Source organism: Glycine soja, chromosome 1, assembly GCF_004193775.1.
Source record: "Glycine soja cultivar W05 chromosome 1, ASM419377v2, whole genome shotgun sequence".
Lineage (NCBI taxonomy): Eukaryota > Viridiplantae > Streptophyta > Magnoliopsida > Fabales > Fabaceae > Glycine > Glycine soja.
The window spans coordinates 20,857,211-20,873,658 of record NC_041002.1 but is presented as its reverse complement, the minus strand read 5'-3'; the positions used below and the strand labels follow the sequence as shown (position 1 = coordinate 20,873,658).

The 16,448-nt window shown below is 34.2% G+C and overlaps 1 protein-coding gene across 1 annotated transcript; it reads right to left on the bottom strand.

Annotated features, from left to right (window-relative positions):
* Nucleotides 1-10,137: 10,137 nt before the first annotated feature.
* On the bottom strand, nt 10,138-13,105 carry LOC114413234 (polygalacturonase-like). Its single transcript, XM_028377507.1, has 4 exons — nt 12,534-13,105; nt 11,615-11,904; nt 10,752-10,980; nt 10,138-10,638 (listed from the first exon to the last, which is right to left on the bottom strand). Exons 1-4 carry the CDS (start codon nt 12,981-12,983, stop codon nt 10,420-10,422), a joined length of 1,188 nt encoding a protein of 395 aa, XP_028233308.1. The 5' UTR covers nt 12,984-13,105; the 3' UTR covers nt 10,138-10,419.
* Nucleotides 13,106-16,448: the final 3,343 nt, after the last annotated feature.

The following is a 16,448-nucleotide window of genomic DNA, read 5'->3' as shown; positions in this document are numbered from 1 at the left end:
AGTTTTTTTTGTAAATTGGCACAATCATGTGTTGGTAGTAGAAAAAGAACTGATATAACTTGATCCATCTTTTGCACCAATTTGCAAGTTGATTACTTCCATACTTGACCTTGACTTGATGAACCTTTTCTAGAAAGTGTGATCTTTGTTCAACCCTATAATCCAAGGAATGGAAATTTCAATTGCCAATACTTCGACAACATTTCACAGAGATGAATGACTCGAGCATACTTAAGCTATGCATGGCAAATGTAATTATGAGATTGAGATGCCCGAAGAAGCATCTTTTCTTAGTTAACCATGCATTAGGTACCATGTTCAATCATTTTGTTTTTAAGTGAAATGGGTTTATGATCCCAACATGGTTGGCTCATGGTACCGAACATACGCAACTAAGAATGCAGCGTGAATTTTCATGCTTCCTTTTTTTGTTTTTGTTTTGCAGAGGAAAATGCAAGGATCATGCATGAGTAAACATAAAAATAAATGGTATGCAAAAAACATGTTAGATGCATATGCATAGTGATGAAATGACTTATGCAAAATGCAATGCATGAATATGGTAAGTGAAAAATGCATGAATGATATGTCCATTACGATGCCATTAAGAGATGCTTATGCGGTGCATGATATGAATGCATTTACGGACACGAGAGCCCGAAAAATCATCTCTTCTTACTTGTGCATTTGGGGGCGCGGTGCCCTATGTGTGTAGTTAAGAAGGTGATATGGACCTTCCGGCTTCCCGTGACAAATGACAAGACCAACATACAACGCATGCGTGACGACATGGTGCAGATGCGCAAAAGCGCAACTGGGGGATATACACAACATGGCAATATCCACAAAATAATCATACAACAAAGGCATACATGACATTTAGGTTATATGCATGGCAGTGTTTAAAAGGCACGTAGCGTGTTCACTTCGTGCCCCTATTTTAGGGACCTAAACGGGAGGAACTAAAAAGGCTTTTAGTGATAATTCCCAAGGTGGTCATATCTCCCTTAATGGTTTCTAGAGATATCATTCCCTTGATATCAACATTGTGGTGGTAGGGACTACCAGCGACAATATATCATCGAAGAGAAAAACTCTAGATGAGGTCTCACTGTCATCAAGCAAGTCGGAGACTCAGCATGACCACAGATCCACCTCCACTTCCTATGTTCCCATGGACTCAGGTATAGGGCCCTTTTTCAACTCACCGTGTGTGCAAAAAGTGTTGTTGTTTGTGTGCATCAAATGAATGAATATCTATCTTATGCATACATTTCAAAAACACACTCAAAGCATCAAATAGTTATATACAAGAACGTGAGAGAGATAAAGGGGAAGTCAAGATATTGCACAAGTTTAGAAGGCCTAACTCTCTAAAAATAGTCCCTAGTGGAGTCGCCAACTGTCACAACCTACCCTTCGGCGAGAGGGCAACACGGGGCTCACGGGTGCATCTTCCAAGGGAGGAAGGCGCTCGAAGTTGCCACCAACGTTTATTCGAGGAAAACGTCGGAAAAACCAAAACGTGTGGTCTACGAACATTAAGTGTGAAAGGTTCGGGAGTTGTTTTTACGCACGGGAAAGGTATTAGCACCTCACGCGTCCGTCACAAGGGACGACAGCCTCTAATCAAGTGTGCAAGACATGACTTCAAAATTATGTATTTTTCCTTTTATATGTTTTTTATCTTTTGGGCCTTCTTGTATTTTTATCTTTTTGTGGTCGACAAGGGTGTTTCCCTCGCTCCTACATATCCTCAATTGCGATGAGGAAATCATACTTACGTAGTTCTTTCAGAACTAAACGTTGGTTAAGTTGTTTTTATCTTTTTTTCGCAAGATAGATTTTAATTGAACAAAGGTCATTTAAGGCGTTGGACCATTATTTGATCTTTTGATTTCGAAAGGAGAGAAACGTTAAGGCGTTGGACCATTAACGATCTCTTATTTTTTAAAGGAGTGAAACGTTAAGGCGTTGGACCATTAATGATCTCTTGGGGTGGTCGATAAAAGCGGGGCTTTTGCTCCTACGTATCCTCAATTGCGATGAGGAAATCAGACCTACGTAGTTCTTGCAAAAGCGGTAAAGTTATGTGTTGATTTTATGTTTTTGAATGATCCATGTTAACCGATAAAAGCAAAGAGGACCGTTTTAAGGCGTTGGACCTTAAAACGGTTTTGAGTAACTTTTGTGAACAAAGCTTGATTTGTGAGTTGATTTTTGCCTTAGTTTCACTTTGGTTATTAGTCAATTCATTCAAGGAAACTTTCAAAGAAAAACATCCGATTGATTTTTTATTATTATTTTATTCAAAGATATTTTGATTATTTTATTATTATTTTGCCTTTTTTTATTTAACCGAGGTTACAGTGTGAACATTCGGTTAGATTTTGCTTTAGCAGTGATTAAATGACATTACAACACAATTGATCGGTTGAAATTCATTTTACCATTTATTTGGTGAGATAATGACTTAAACGATTGGTTAAAGCTCGTTAAAAATGGAAGAAAAGAAAATCGAAAGTGAACGAAATGAAGATGAAAGCCAACAAAATAAGAAATGAATTTAAAGTCTTGGATTCGAAAACTTACCGGTTGAAGAATGAAGAACGCACGAAGAATGGACCAAGAACGGCGAAGAACGGTGGAAAATCTTCACAAAATTGCTCACGAAAATGTCTTGGAAGGGTTACGGAAGCACCTTGGCTTGGATTTTCTTCACGAAAACACGTTTTTTCACCCAAAACAGCTGAAATGCATAACATAGGGGTCAGGGACCCTTTGGAACAGCCCCCTCGGCCTATTTATAGAAAAAAGGGGGTGGAGCTTGCCGCCCAGCTCGCCTAGGCGAGCAAGTGGCTTCCTTAGGAAGTTTCCTGTGGTACCCCCCCCCCCCCTTTTTTCGTAATTTGTGGAAAAGTTACGGAAGCATATCGGACTTGATTTTCTTCTTTTTTCTCTTCCTTCTCACTCATTATTAGAGAAATATGCTTATTTAGGGTTACAGGAATTTTACGGAAGCATTACGGAAGTCTTGGAAGCCATTTTTTAACAAAACGGGGAGGAGGTTGTCGCCCAGCTCGCCCAGGCAAGCTAGGTTGCTTCCTCCTTAAGCAACCCAGCTTCCAAAATGTTTTGGAAGGGCCCAGATTTAAAAATTGTTATTTGCACCCCCAGTTTCTGAAACCTCCCGAAACTTTACGGATTCCACGGCGATGGGTGTTAAATGTTCCAGAGTGATAAAAAATGGTCCCCAGACAAAATTATAGTCCATTCACACCCCCCCCCCACTTTGCTAAATACATCCATGTTTTTTGCGTTCTTTACCGTTCCTTTTCCGGAACGCCTCGGAACTTCACGGATTCCATGGGGACGGGTCTCAAGTGTTTGTAAGTGGTCAAATGAGGTCTGCATCCTCGCCAACGATGGTCCCGGACGAAATTAGGGTATGAAAAAACTCTTCTTAAATTTAGGATCCCCGGCAACGGTGCCATAAATACTTTGTTGGATTTCCCATGTGGTTACTTTTTGTTCCACTTTTTCTTCGTACAAATATATTCAAGGGAAATCCGGTTTGCCAGAAAGTGCACCGGATCGTCAAGTACTGAAAAATTAAAACGGATGAATCCGAGTATCGAACTTAAGGAAACTAGTCTAAGACCGGGTTAAATTCAGAAATAAGGCATTGTTGAAAGAAACATTGATAATTGATGGTTTAAAACAGAATTAAACTAGGTCTAGGATAAAAATAGTAAAAATGAAAGTAAGTAAAATTGACAGCAGTAGGTAGAAGTGTTGGGTCTTTCTAACAGACCAGCTGATGCATATAAGGATGTTTCTCTAATCGATCATGCTTTTGTGTTCTATGTTGTAGCCTAAATTACTAAACCTCGATCCCTAGTTGGATTGAATCAATCTAAGCTTCGTGCTCAGATCCCTCTTGTTGGACTGGGCTCAATTTAGACAGCCCTCCTAGGTTTAGACTAACTTAAACTAAGCTTCATCCTCAGATCCCTCTTGTAGGACTAGACTTAGACCAAGCAGCATTATTGTAACAGCATACTTAAAACCAAAACTTAATCCGTAGATCCCTCTTGTAAGACTAAGTTTCAATTCTGCTTCATTCAAGTTCTAAGGCAATAATACATTTCCCAATGTTAAAATCACCTAACTAGGCACACAAATGGTTGATCGGACCAAGAGCATGCAAAATTTAAGCACTGAAAGAAGCATTGAACACAAGAAACAAAATCAATTAAATATGAAATTAATTACATCAGTTGTACATTAGAAATCCCCAACAAGGGTGTTTAGCCAGCCATTACAGACGAAACCCTAACAATAATAAGCTTACAAAACCTAGGTATCTCTGCAAAAGCTGCTCCTCTTGCTACCTCCAGAGCTCTTTTCCCGAAATAGGCACTGTGGTGTGCTGTGGAATTTTGTGCCCTGGGCCTTCTTCAAATTGTCCCTAATTCTGCACAAGACAGGATTTAAATAGGCTCTAAATTCACAATGTTACACTCCGCGCGAGTAAGTGTATTTGAGCTTAGCGCCAGTCGTGCGCTGAGCCTGGCTGAAGACAACTGCTGCGCTTAGTGCACTGATCTCCCGCTTAGCGCGCAGCCTTGATATTGATGCCCTGTCAGATTCTTCTGTCGCGCTGAAGCTACGCTTAGCCCACTGATGAGCTAAGTTCAACTGTCACTTTTATCACTTCATGACTTAGCCTCATTTTCACCTAAAATTGCACATATTTCATCATTAAATCCAATGGACATATTCTGGAGACAACTTTAACCATAAAACAAGATTTATTTACAAAAATCACTACAAAATAACAATAAATTGGGGAACTATACAAGTTTTGGAAAATGCTTTCTATACAAAAGTTAGTCGTATAAGACGACTAACACTTAGTATTTCTCATGTTAGGTACTATAATAGGGTGTTTTACACTTCCTTTGAAAAACCCTTTAAAATGAGATATTGTAAAAGTTATCTTTTTATAACATTGATGTTATTTTCTTGACCTTCACTGAACCCCAGTCACATTGGTGTGAGTTGAATTTCAAAATGACGTCTCCTTTTAATAGAGTGTGAAACACCCCTCAGCCCTTTATGTTTTTACAGGGGTATTCGACTCTGAATATTGTTATTAACATTGTTTTTGAAATCTATACTAAATTCCCTTCAATTTGGTATATATAACCTTGCGTTTGGACTGGCGAGCGTGAACGAGAGAGACCTCTGAGCGACGCAAAGAGGAACTGACTTCTGAGCTCCCTGTTGCATGCTGGTTTTCAAGAAAAACAATGTTTTTGACTAATGGGATTCGATACGTCCTATTATTGATAAATGACATTATTGTTTTTATTTAACTTGTGTTTTCTGAAGACCTAGGGAGTATGAATCTCAGGCATGAACTATATATGTATGTATATGAGAAATGTGACTTACTGATGATATTGCCATTGATAACATTAATTGATATGAGGTGACATTGATGTTTATGATAATATTGATATGAGATGATGTTGTTATTGATGATTATGTTAATATGAGTTGATGTTGTTATTGATGATTATGTTAATGTGAGATGATGTTGTTGTTGTTGATAATGTCATTGAGATGAGACAATGCTGATATTGATAATGACATTGAGATGAAATGTTGATGATGTTGAAAATGCACTATGATGATGTATGTTGTGTATGTACATAGGAGGTGAAGTGACCTTGTTGGATATCCCTGGTGGGGAAAATAGAGTGGTTAAAGAGTTTTAAGCATCTCTGGAGGGGGATGGCTTAGAATCTTTAATTATCCACGGTCAGTGCATTGATGGTGCACATGTTTCATACGTTGTATGTTGTGTATGTACATGGGGGGTGCATTGACCTTGTTGGATATCCCTGGTGGGGGAAATAGAGTGGTTAAATAATTTTAAGGATCTCTGGAGAGGGATGGCTTAGAATCTTTAATTATCCACAGTCAGTGCATTGATGGTGCCCATGTTTCATACTTCATATGACATGAAAATAGTATAAACTTTGTCAGTAAGTACTTGTAGTTTTTCATGAGGAGGAATAATTGTACTTGAGGGCATGTCACTCGGTTTGGAACTCCCTTAAGACTCAGGCTGATCACCATGGGGAGGGGAGTTGCTTGTGCATGACAGGGTGATCTCGATACTTACTACCTAGTTTTGCCTAGTTTTCCTAAGTGAGAGTGTCATGTAGACATGCTTAGGCTATTTCCTTGGGGATGGTACCACATTGTATTTGAGAGTTGAGGTCAGGTGCATGCATCATACTGAACATGATTGATTAGAACTATGGACAGATGATAACTATTTGTTGAGTGAATGTTAGACTAATGAATGTTTGTGTAAGCGTATGATATTTGTTAATGTTTTCTTACTAATTGTGGTTATTTGATTTTTGTATTAATTTCTTTTATAATCAACTTACCCCTCGCAATTTTTGTACCGTGTGGTTAGTACCTATGATGATCACGAACCTTTGTTCGTGGGAGCATAATGATAGCAGTAGAGTACGAGAAGTGAGATTCTTTTATGGAGCCGCCTAGCCGACGTGATGACGTTGGGATTATTTTGGGAGAGAGTTGTGTTTTGTTAATCAACTCCTCCATAGCTGGTTCCATAATTCTTTTTTTGAATTGAGGATGTAAATCACAAATTTAATTATATGTATGAACAAATTTACTTTTCATTATGTGAATGATGTATACTGAGTTACTATTTCTATATGTCTATGTATTCACTTAAGTAATGGTCCGTTGTTTGGTGAATGTATATCGAGAAAAAAAATTACTTTCATTTTTCATAAGCAAATTAATAGAGTTTTCATTTAAAAATTGAAATTCTTGCGATTTAGAGTGGTGATATCATAACGACGAGGTGGGTCGTTACACCCTTTCTGCTATGTGTGAAGCTCATTCATGGCAGAGACCATACCTGCGATGCATACAAGAATTTAACTCATTCATGTTTCATTAAACTATAAGATCTCAAATGTGATAGACATCACAGAAGATTGGTTGTTTTAGTTAACTCCTATTGTATTAAGTATTGTTATATTATATGTATTCATTTAACACTTGGTAAAACTCTAGCTAATGTTTTTATTCATTTAATGTGGACTATAAAGTCTGTTAATTGTTGTAAGCCGTGCATATTGTGTTGCAAGTCAGGTTAAGGTCCTTAAACATTTAATTATTGTGGATAACAAACAAAAACAACAACGAAAACATTTTGTTGTTATTTTTTCTTCGCAATCATTTTACAAAATGGAAAATATGTTTTCATTGTGTAATTATATAACAAAAACAAAATGCATCAGAAAAAAAAAATATAACAATGGAAACACATTTTTATTGCACAATTTCTCAAGCCTACAATGAAAATATGTTTTCATTACATAAATGGTGGTGACCAACAAATAGCACAACGAAAACACACACTTCTCTTGTGTAATTTTAAAAAATGTACAACATAAATGTATTTCCATTTTGTAAATGAAGGGTGAAAAAAATAACAAAGTAATTGTAATTCCATCGCCCACTTGTTCAACAGAATCATAATTCCGTTGTTAATTGTTTTTTCACCCCCATTTGCAAAACAAAAACATGTTTCCATTTTGTTTCCATTTTGTTTCTTGCTAAGGAGCAATTCAGGAATACAACGAAAAGGTGCCCACATGAGTAGTGCCAATAGCAAAAGTGATAGTGCCAATAGCAATACCCTTAATTGAACTTATTTAATTAAGAGGTTGTTAGATGTTGAAGACTAAGCCAAAATGAAGTAGACATGACAGTTGAAGTAGAGATAAAAAAAGGGACTTGAAGATCATGGGATTAAATTGTCGGATGGATTCAATAATTATAGGCAATTGTTATAGAAAATTTTCCTATAAATATTCAATATGTAGCAACTGATACGGCTCTTCAATCAAATTCAAATCAACTTACTTATCTTATTGTCTTTAATTTGTTACCGTTTTATTGCCTTTGTCGCTTTTCAATTTATATATCTTATCATTTAGCAATTTAGTTTCATCACCAACACCAAACACTTCCTTTAGTAGTTTAGGAACTCATAGTTGAAGAACAAATTTCCTTCTTCAACGTTAATTGTCTAATCTTTATTTTGGAATCCTGTTGAAGCTTTTAGCCAATCCAATCAATTAATTTTTACACGACAACAAAATTGGCATGCGCTGTGGGACTGGAGTAGGTGAATTGATTGCCAAATTTGAATCAGAGGTCAAGTTAATTCGATCTATACAAGAGAAATGGCATCAACACAAAAGAAGACATGCAGTAGAAAGATCACAAAATCCATGACACTTAATAACAACACCATCAACACCGATGTCAAACATGTCTACTTCTCTTGTCGTTCCAACTATTGATGTCATGATGGTGGGAAGAAAGGCACATGTTGTGATGACAACATCATTCATTAGGTAATAAATCGGTCTAGAAATTCATGATATCATGTACCAAGTCTCCAAACAACTTACCAATATTGCCAAACCAATGGTACAAAATGAGTCCACCATGCAAAGGGATTGAATAATAAATTGTCTAAATCGGTTGAGAGTTTGGCAACATCCTCGACACATGGATAGAATATTCAGCCGACTCAATGCAAAAGGAAAATTATGAATTCCAACAAGGCCCTTCTACAAGAATATCGCAATTTGGAGTGCCTACAACTTTAGTTCGGTCAAATGTGATACAACCGAATATGGCATTGCTGGGACCACCAGTTGGGGGGTTCAACTTGAAGTGAATCAATCGGTCACTAGAAGGGAGGTTAAATAGTGACCCTTTATTTGGCTCTTTTTGCAATAGCTCACTAGCTTTTGAATCTTTTCCCAAGTTGTTCTACTTTGGGAATCAGAAGGCTAGTATGAGCAACCTGTTTCCCCACAAGTACTTGGATAAATGATGAGTACTATGACAAACCACTAAGTAAATTAGTTGTTTGCTGCTTTAGAACCTACTTGCAAATGATACAAAATATGTTAACAATAGTTTTTGGTTCTCACTTGGTTGCATTGAGTAAGAGTTTCTTCTTAATGATAAAATAGTTTTATAAAAAAACACCTTGATCAAAGATCAAGTTTTAAGTTACAAGATAGGATTTTGTAAAAATAGATTTTTTATGATCACAGCAACAATAAATAAGGAGAATTAAGAGAGGAAACAACAACCAATGATTTATACTAGTTCACCCAACATGGACTACGTCTAGTCCCTACAACTATAGGCTTTCCACTAAGACCAATCACCTTGGTATTCTTTCTTTCCCCAAGCCTCCCCAAGCTCCTACAATTGGGTATTCTTTCATTCCTGAGCCTTCCCAAGCTCATATAATCAGTATTCTCCAAACCTCTAAGCTCACCCAAGTATTCTTTCAACAAGCCTCTCTAGGCTTAATCCTCAGTAGTACCTGCTACTGGACAAACACAACATGTGTTCCCTAGGCCCTATATAAGAAGCCAGATTCACCCGACTGCTCTTCCTAGCTAATGCTCTTTAGCAGCACCTGTACTGGACACACGACCACCTGGCTCCTATCATAAGATCCACCCCTATTTGTAAAGAGAGAAAAGTATCACCCAAGTGAGAGGGGAAGGGTTATGTAATGAAGAAGGTTTCTTAAGTTTGTCTAAAAAAATTGTAACATTAAGTTCCTCAATTTTATTTTAAAAACTTGTAATATTATTTGAGATAATGAAAATATTTTGAAATATATTCTCGTGAATGTAGGTAAATAGTGTCAAATCACATTAAATTTGTGTACTTTCACTTTTTTTATTTGTGGTATTTGTTTGTATGTTTTATTTAAGATCTCTTGGATGTGTGAGTAATTTCTTTTTTATTTTTTTCAGTAGTAGGTATATAATTTTTGGCATGTGAAAGCACATACATTTATCTTTGGATTCATTTTTTATTGCTTGTTTTATATCTTGATATTTTCGAAAATTACCGTCATGGTATCACTTGATTATTATCCCCACAATCAAAATTCAATATTTTCTTGACCATATAACTCCAAAATTAAATTACAACATAAATTGAAAGTTCGAAGATAAAAAAAAATGGAAATGCAGAAATAAATTTTGTTGCATTATAATATATGTACAACATGGAGTATTCTCATAAAATTTTAAAAGACAGAAGATTGAACTAGTTGGATTTATCTTTACACGCAATCATGTAAACCATTAAACAATACTAGCATAACATGTGGTGCAACGCACTGAGGCAGATTCTGCTTCATCTTGAAGAAAATAGGATATAGACAGAGACCTATATAAAAATTTATATGTACGTAATATATATATATATATATATATATATATATATATATATATATATATATATATATTAAAAACAACTTTCTGGCGCCAGTGTTCCGGTGCTCGTCCCATCAATGTTCTTACATGATGACGTTGCAGCTTTGTTCTTGTAGGTTAGGTTTACATCATGCAATTTGATCCCTTGACATGGATTACTTGGGCTGCAATCAAATGTTACTGCCTCTGGTGTTGCTGAACTTCCATTTATGTTCAAATATGTAATTTGGCTGATCTTAATTCCTGAAGTCTGTCAAATATAACATATTTGTTATTCCAACAAAAAAAATTGTATATATACCTGTAACTTTAATTTGCTTGTTAATTAATTTAATTTCGAAATAATTAATTATTTATGATTACCTGGCCAGGACAACCTTGATTGTTGGGGCAGTAGTTCTGATCTATGATGATGGGATTCTCAACATTGTCCATTATAATGTTTTGGAACAGAACATTCCTAACGAACCCGTTGCTTGGTCTGGCCCATGTCTTTATCCTCACCCCATTATCCGAGCCAGAGAAGATGGCATTCGTCAGAGTCACATTTTCTACTCCTTTTTCGTCCAGTTTTTGCCCCAAACTTCCAATGCTGTGTTTGTTGTACAATTTTGTATAGAATTAATTATACTATTTATACAATTAATATTTTATAACATTCTGCATAATTTTTATCCATCCTTCTTCATTATACCACTCATCTTATTTCACACTTCTTTCTCTTTTCTTCCTATCTTTCTCATGATTGTAAAAAAAATTCTGGGGATCGGTTAATTAGTACAAAATTTTTTCTTCTTTTTTTAGGAAAATAAAAATGTTTGAGTTAGGTCTAATTTTTTCTTGTATGTATATATTCTACATAACCAGGATTTACTTGGTTCAATTTGTTTTAGAAAACTAATCATTTATCTTTTATTAGATTGTGAGGGATTTTTAATTTAAGAAGATCAATAATTATTGCTCAAAAAAAAAAAAGAATCAATTATCTTTTACTTTTCTCATTTTTTTCTCTAGTTTTTTTTTTTTTATTATTCAGGTCAAAGACTAGCCAGATTAACTTCAACTCTTGTTTTCTAAATCAGCTTTTCAACATTTTGAAATAATAAAATCACTTTTTATAAAGATCATTGTTAAATTAGTATTTTGCAATTTTTATGTTTACTTCTCCAGATCTAATAAAATAAAGCTTGTTTTAAAGTACAACATAATATCTTGTTGATGCTTACCTTACGCCATGACCAGGACCACATTTTATGTGGGACATGAAGATGTTGTAGGTGGCATCACCAATGGATATGCAGTCATCACCAGTTTGCAAGGTACACCCATTAATGGTAACCCCAGTTGAGCGTTCAACATGAATGCCATCGGTGTTAGGGCTCTGGTCTGGTGCAATAAGCCTCACATTTTTAACAAGAACATTGTTGCAAGCGTTGATCACAATGTGACTTAGCTGGCTGTTGATTGAAGTTATGCCACTAACCACCAAGTTATTCACCCAGTTGAATGTCATTGACTGCAATTATTAGCATGTATTCAGTCGTAAATAATATTCACTGATTAAACATAATATTCTAGTTCCAGTTAAAATATAAATTACAAAATTCTTTCAACACATTCTTAGTCAGCCAAAATTTATAGAACTTACGATTTACCAAATATAACACATTAAATTTGTTAAATAAAGAATGGGACTTACATGATTTGAGTATTAGTCTTAATAAAGTTAAATCAATAGTAAAAATCATGCTTAAAAATGAAGTTATAGAATGTATTGCTACTAACATTTCTTATTAAATAGACTTAAATATATTTTTACTTGATCAAATTTTGATTTTGTTCTTTAATAAAAAAATTTAATTTTAGTCCTTCATAATTTTAAAATTTTGTCTTAAGTTCATAAAATATTATTTAAATTACGTTATTTCATAATTTAAAGTGTTATCTAAACAAGTTTACCTAAAATAAGATTTTAAATTAATCAGAGACTAACAATGAAAAAAAAAATTAGAAACAAAAGAAAAATTCAATCATTTACCAACAAAGAAAAATATATTTAATTCTATTAAATATTATACATGTATTTCTTAGACAACATAAACAACATAGCAATAAGCACAAGTCATGAAAAAGTCTTTAACATACCCTTGCTCCAACGGGGCAACTCTTTCCAGATCTCCTGCAATTCCAGAAACCAGCCCCTTTAGCATCCAATCTCCCACCAGAAACAACGAGATTATCCACATGATTGAACAAAATCCAAAATCCAGAATTTCCTAGTGCATGGTAATCTTCAGAAGCCACAAGAGTCCCAGCTATGAGGAATGTGACCTTCCTCTTGCATGGACCTCGAAAATTAGTGTTTTTCAGCAAGTACCTCCCTTTAGGCACAAAAATAGTGGCAGGATTGAGACTAGTACATGCTGATTGCCAAGACTTTATGAATGGTTCAGTGGAGTCAGTTTTTCCATCCGGTTTTGCCCCAAACTTGACCACATTGTATGTAGAAGTTGGAGCTGCATCGGAAAAGCCTAACAAAACACTGCATAAGATGCATGACATAACCAAGAATAGAGTTTCAACAACCCTTGCCATTTTTTAACTTCTAGGTATGTTCCCGACTATGTAATGTGGAAAATGCTCTATAAGAAATTAAGAATATTGAGAGTTATGGTTTAATTTTGTGTGTGTGCTTATTGATACTTGAACTGAACTGAGATATAGTTGAAGATGTTAGAATTAATGCAACATGAAATATATATATATATAGACAAATACTAGTAAATGATAAGTGCTTATTTAGCATTTGCTTCCATATAATGCAAGTCAACTATACATTGAATACAGAATCTTAGCAACAAAGTTAAAATATGATATGAACGTGCCTTCATGAAGGCACGTAATTGCTTTGATAAATAAAACCGTAGATAAATCATCCTCGTAAGATAAGATTTTGGATGAGCATGCATGTGAGGCCGCGATGTCTTTGCTTAACTAAAAGGGTTTAATTTACTTGATAAAATTTCCAACTATACTTTAATCAAGCTTGAAATAGTACCAAAACATATATGTAATTAAGAAAATAAGGCATAGATAATCAAATATTATTATTTTGTGCAGTATAATCAAAGGCATAGAAAATGCATACAATGAGTTGAATCCGCAAAATCAAGCACTGTGTATTAAATTATATGCTACTCCACATATAGTCGATAGTTTAATTTCAAAGAGTCAAGTTTTGAGCTTTGAGTATTATATACGATGAATAAAGAAAAACCGGCCGTTGCTCGTAAACAAGGCCGTACAAGTATGCTGCAGCCGTATTGCTTGCACTTAGAACTTCGAACTGCGCAGTCGAATTGCTTACGGCCCAAAATTTGAATGTTTGTGGTTACGCTAATTTTTCGTTTCATTGAAAATAATTAGCTTATTTTGGAGATGAATTAATCCTTACTCTATACTACAATGTATATGACGCGTTACACACATTATTTTTTTTGTTGATTCAGATAAAATTTTAAAATACAAATTAAACTAAAAATAAATAAATTTAAAATTAAGAAGGGAGACACATCCAATTATTCAAATATATAAGTAAAATGGAAAAGTATTTTAGAATTGGAAATAAAAAGAAAAAGTTTTCAGACACAATTAAATAACTTTTTAGTACCTAATATGTAAAGGTTGTTTTCATTTTGATCCTCTTAATTTTTTTTTCTTATTTCGGTTCCTATATTTTTTTTCTTAGTTTCATGTTAATTTGCTCCTTATGCTTATTAAGCAATGGCATAACTAACAAAAATTGAAAAGCAAGTCCGATGTTTCCAAAATAAAAAGAACTAAATAGAATAATATTAAAAGGACCTATATCAAAAACTAAAATGAAACAAAAATAAAAATTATAGAGACCAAAATAAGAATAGAAATTTTTTCTTAAGAGGATCCAAACGAGAAAATAACCTTATATGGATAAAAGAGAGTTGTTTAATTCAAATTAAAATTAATTAGTTTGATAGTTTAGTTGTGATTTGAAATGAACTAAAAAAACTAAACATAAAAATAAAAAAAATGGTTAAAATTTAAATAAAATAGAATATTTAATGCAAAATAAAAAATTGGAAAGTAGTTATTAATTTGAAAACTTATGAAAAATATTAAATATCAATGAAATTACATGCCTTACGAAGAAAAATATAGGAAGTATGATTTACACTCATATAAGGTAGATTGATCTCCTCCACAAGTGAGAGACTCAACATTATTAGTAGAGTTATACTGGTTTATATGTTTTTACTTCTTGTATGATACTGATATTTCTTTTACGGTTCTCTGGGTCAACAAAACTCAAAAGCTTGACCATATATTTGGGTCTAACATATATATACCTTTAACCATTCTACATGTTAAAATGGCAATTAAAGAACTGAAGTCAAAATGAATACGTACCGCTACTACTACTACCTAACTCTAGAATTGGCATCCTAAGAGAACTCTCTAGAATCGGTTAGTTCTTAACTCTGCACATATTTTTTATGATAATAAATAAGATAAATAATGAAATTCATCTTTGAAAATGTAATGGTAATGAATTGATTTTAAGAGATAAAAAATATAAATTTAATCTTTAAATGTGTAAGTTGTATTTTTAGGATTAATTTGATATTAATTTACAAAATTTAATGATTAATTTGTGATTAAATTATCAGTTAATTTACCATATTTTTTTTATATATTTAAAGACTTAATTTAAACTTTTCATTTCTTAAAATGAATTTATGAGTGACTTACAGTTTCACGAATAAATTTAACATTTATCCTAGTAAATAATAGTAAAAGACCCAACTTCAGGAAAGCTTCGAGATCGCAAATTTATGGGCTATAGGGTTCAGTATGTAAAAGGCTTAATTTGTAGTAGTGAAAAGAAAGTTACGCAATAGGATTATCAGCTCAAATTTGGGGTGTTACAACCACCACCGAGTACAAGCAAAAGAATCCTACCCAGCCGTACACAAGAACTATAAGCCTAACAATGCGGTCGCTGACCTAACTACCCTTTATCATATAATCCTCTCGCTCCCCGTACTGACAGTATAAACTGCACGGGGATCCATCAACGGTACACGATCTGAAAGGCGTCCTCGTCGTTGACCCACTGTGTGTGAGGACGTAGGTCACTTGGATATTCTAAAGGATCGAAATATCCATCTTCACGTGCCACACAATCACATACATGCAAAAGAAACAAAGAGTATAGAGTGAGGTGTTATGGTTTTTCACGCCGTTTCTACAAAGAGGGTAAATGAATTTTTAACCCAGCGAATGATTTGTTAAAATCTTTTAATTGAATTATATATTTCAGTTTATATCTTGAACGTTATTTATTTGTTTAACGGAAGCATTTGTTTTGATTGAATGATAATAATTAAATAACTTTATGTGATTTGAATGAAACTTTCAAATATACACGTTAACTTTTTTAACGTTAAAACTTGAATTTGGTTTTAATGGTTTTTACCATGTACAGGGATATATGATTGTATATAGAAAAGGAAAAATATTGCAGAATATCCGGAAGTTAGAAACAAAAATTAAACAGGGTATTCTTTCAAGTTTTAAGTTTCTATGGCCCGTTCGGACTGCTTTTTTCATTTTTAGCTTTGAAATTTTTAAAATTAAAATCATTTTGAGTTTTGAGTTTTGATTTATTCTTTTTAATTTTCAAAAAGATGTTATAAATTAAATATAAAATAAAATAAGTCAACGATTTTATCTTATCTCACTCTACTATGAAATAATGGTAGTGACAAAGGTAGCGAGGTGGAAGTGGTGACAATGATGATGGTGACGATAGTGATGGTGCTGGTGACGACGATGGTGGGGTGGAATACTGGCGGTGGTGGTGAAATGGTGATAGTGACGGTAGTAGCAGTAGAATGGTGATGCCAGTGTTTTAAAATTCAAACCAACTCGATTGATCAGACCAATTCAACCGCGATCTAGAGGTTTGGGCCACTTGAGTTGCCAATCGGATCGACTGTGCATTGAACCTGGTGCAATCCG

Bases quoted from the DNA above. Each gene is read 5' to 3' on its own strand.
- LOC114413234 (XM_028377507.1), bottom strand. From the start codon at position 12,983: ATGGCAAGGGTTGTTGAAACTCTATTCTTGGTTATGTCATGCATCTTA. The intron at 11,905-12,533 runs GTATGTTAAAGA...TAATAATTGCAG, and splicing joins GTTGCCCCGTTGGAGCAAGG to TCAATGACATTCAACTGGGT. The intron at 10,981-11,614 runs GTAAGCATCAAC...CAACAAACACAG, and splicing joins GGTCCTGGTCATGGCGTAAG to CATTGGAAGTTTGGGGCAAA.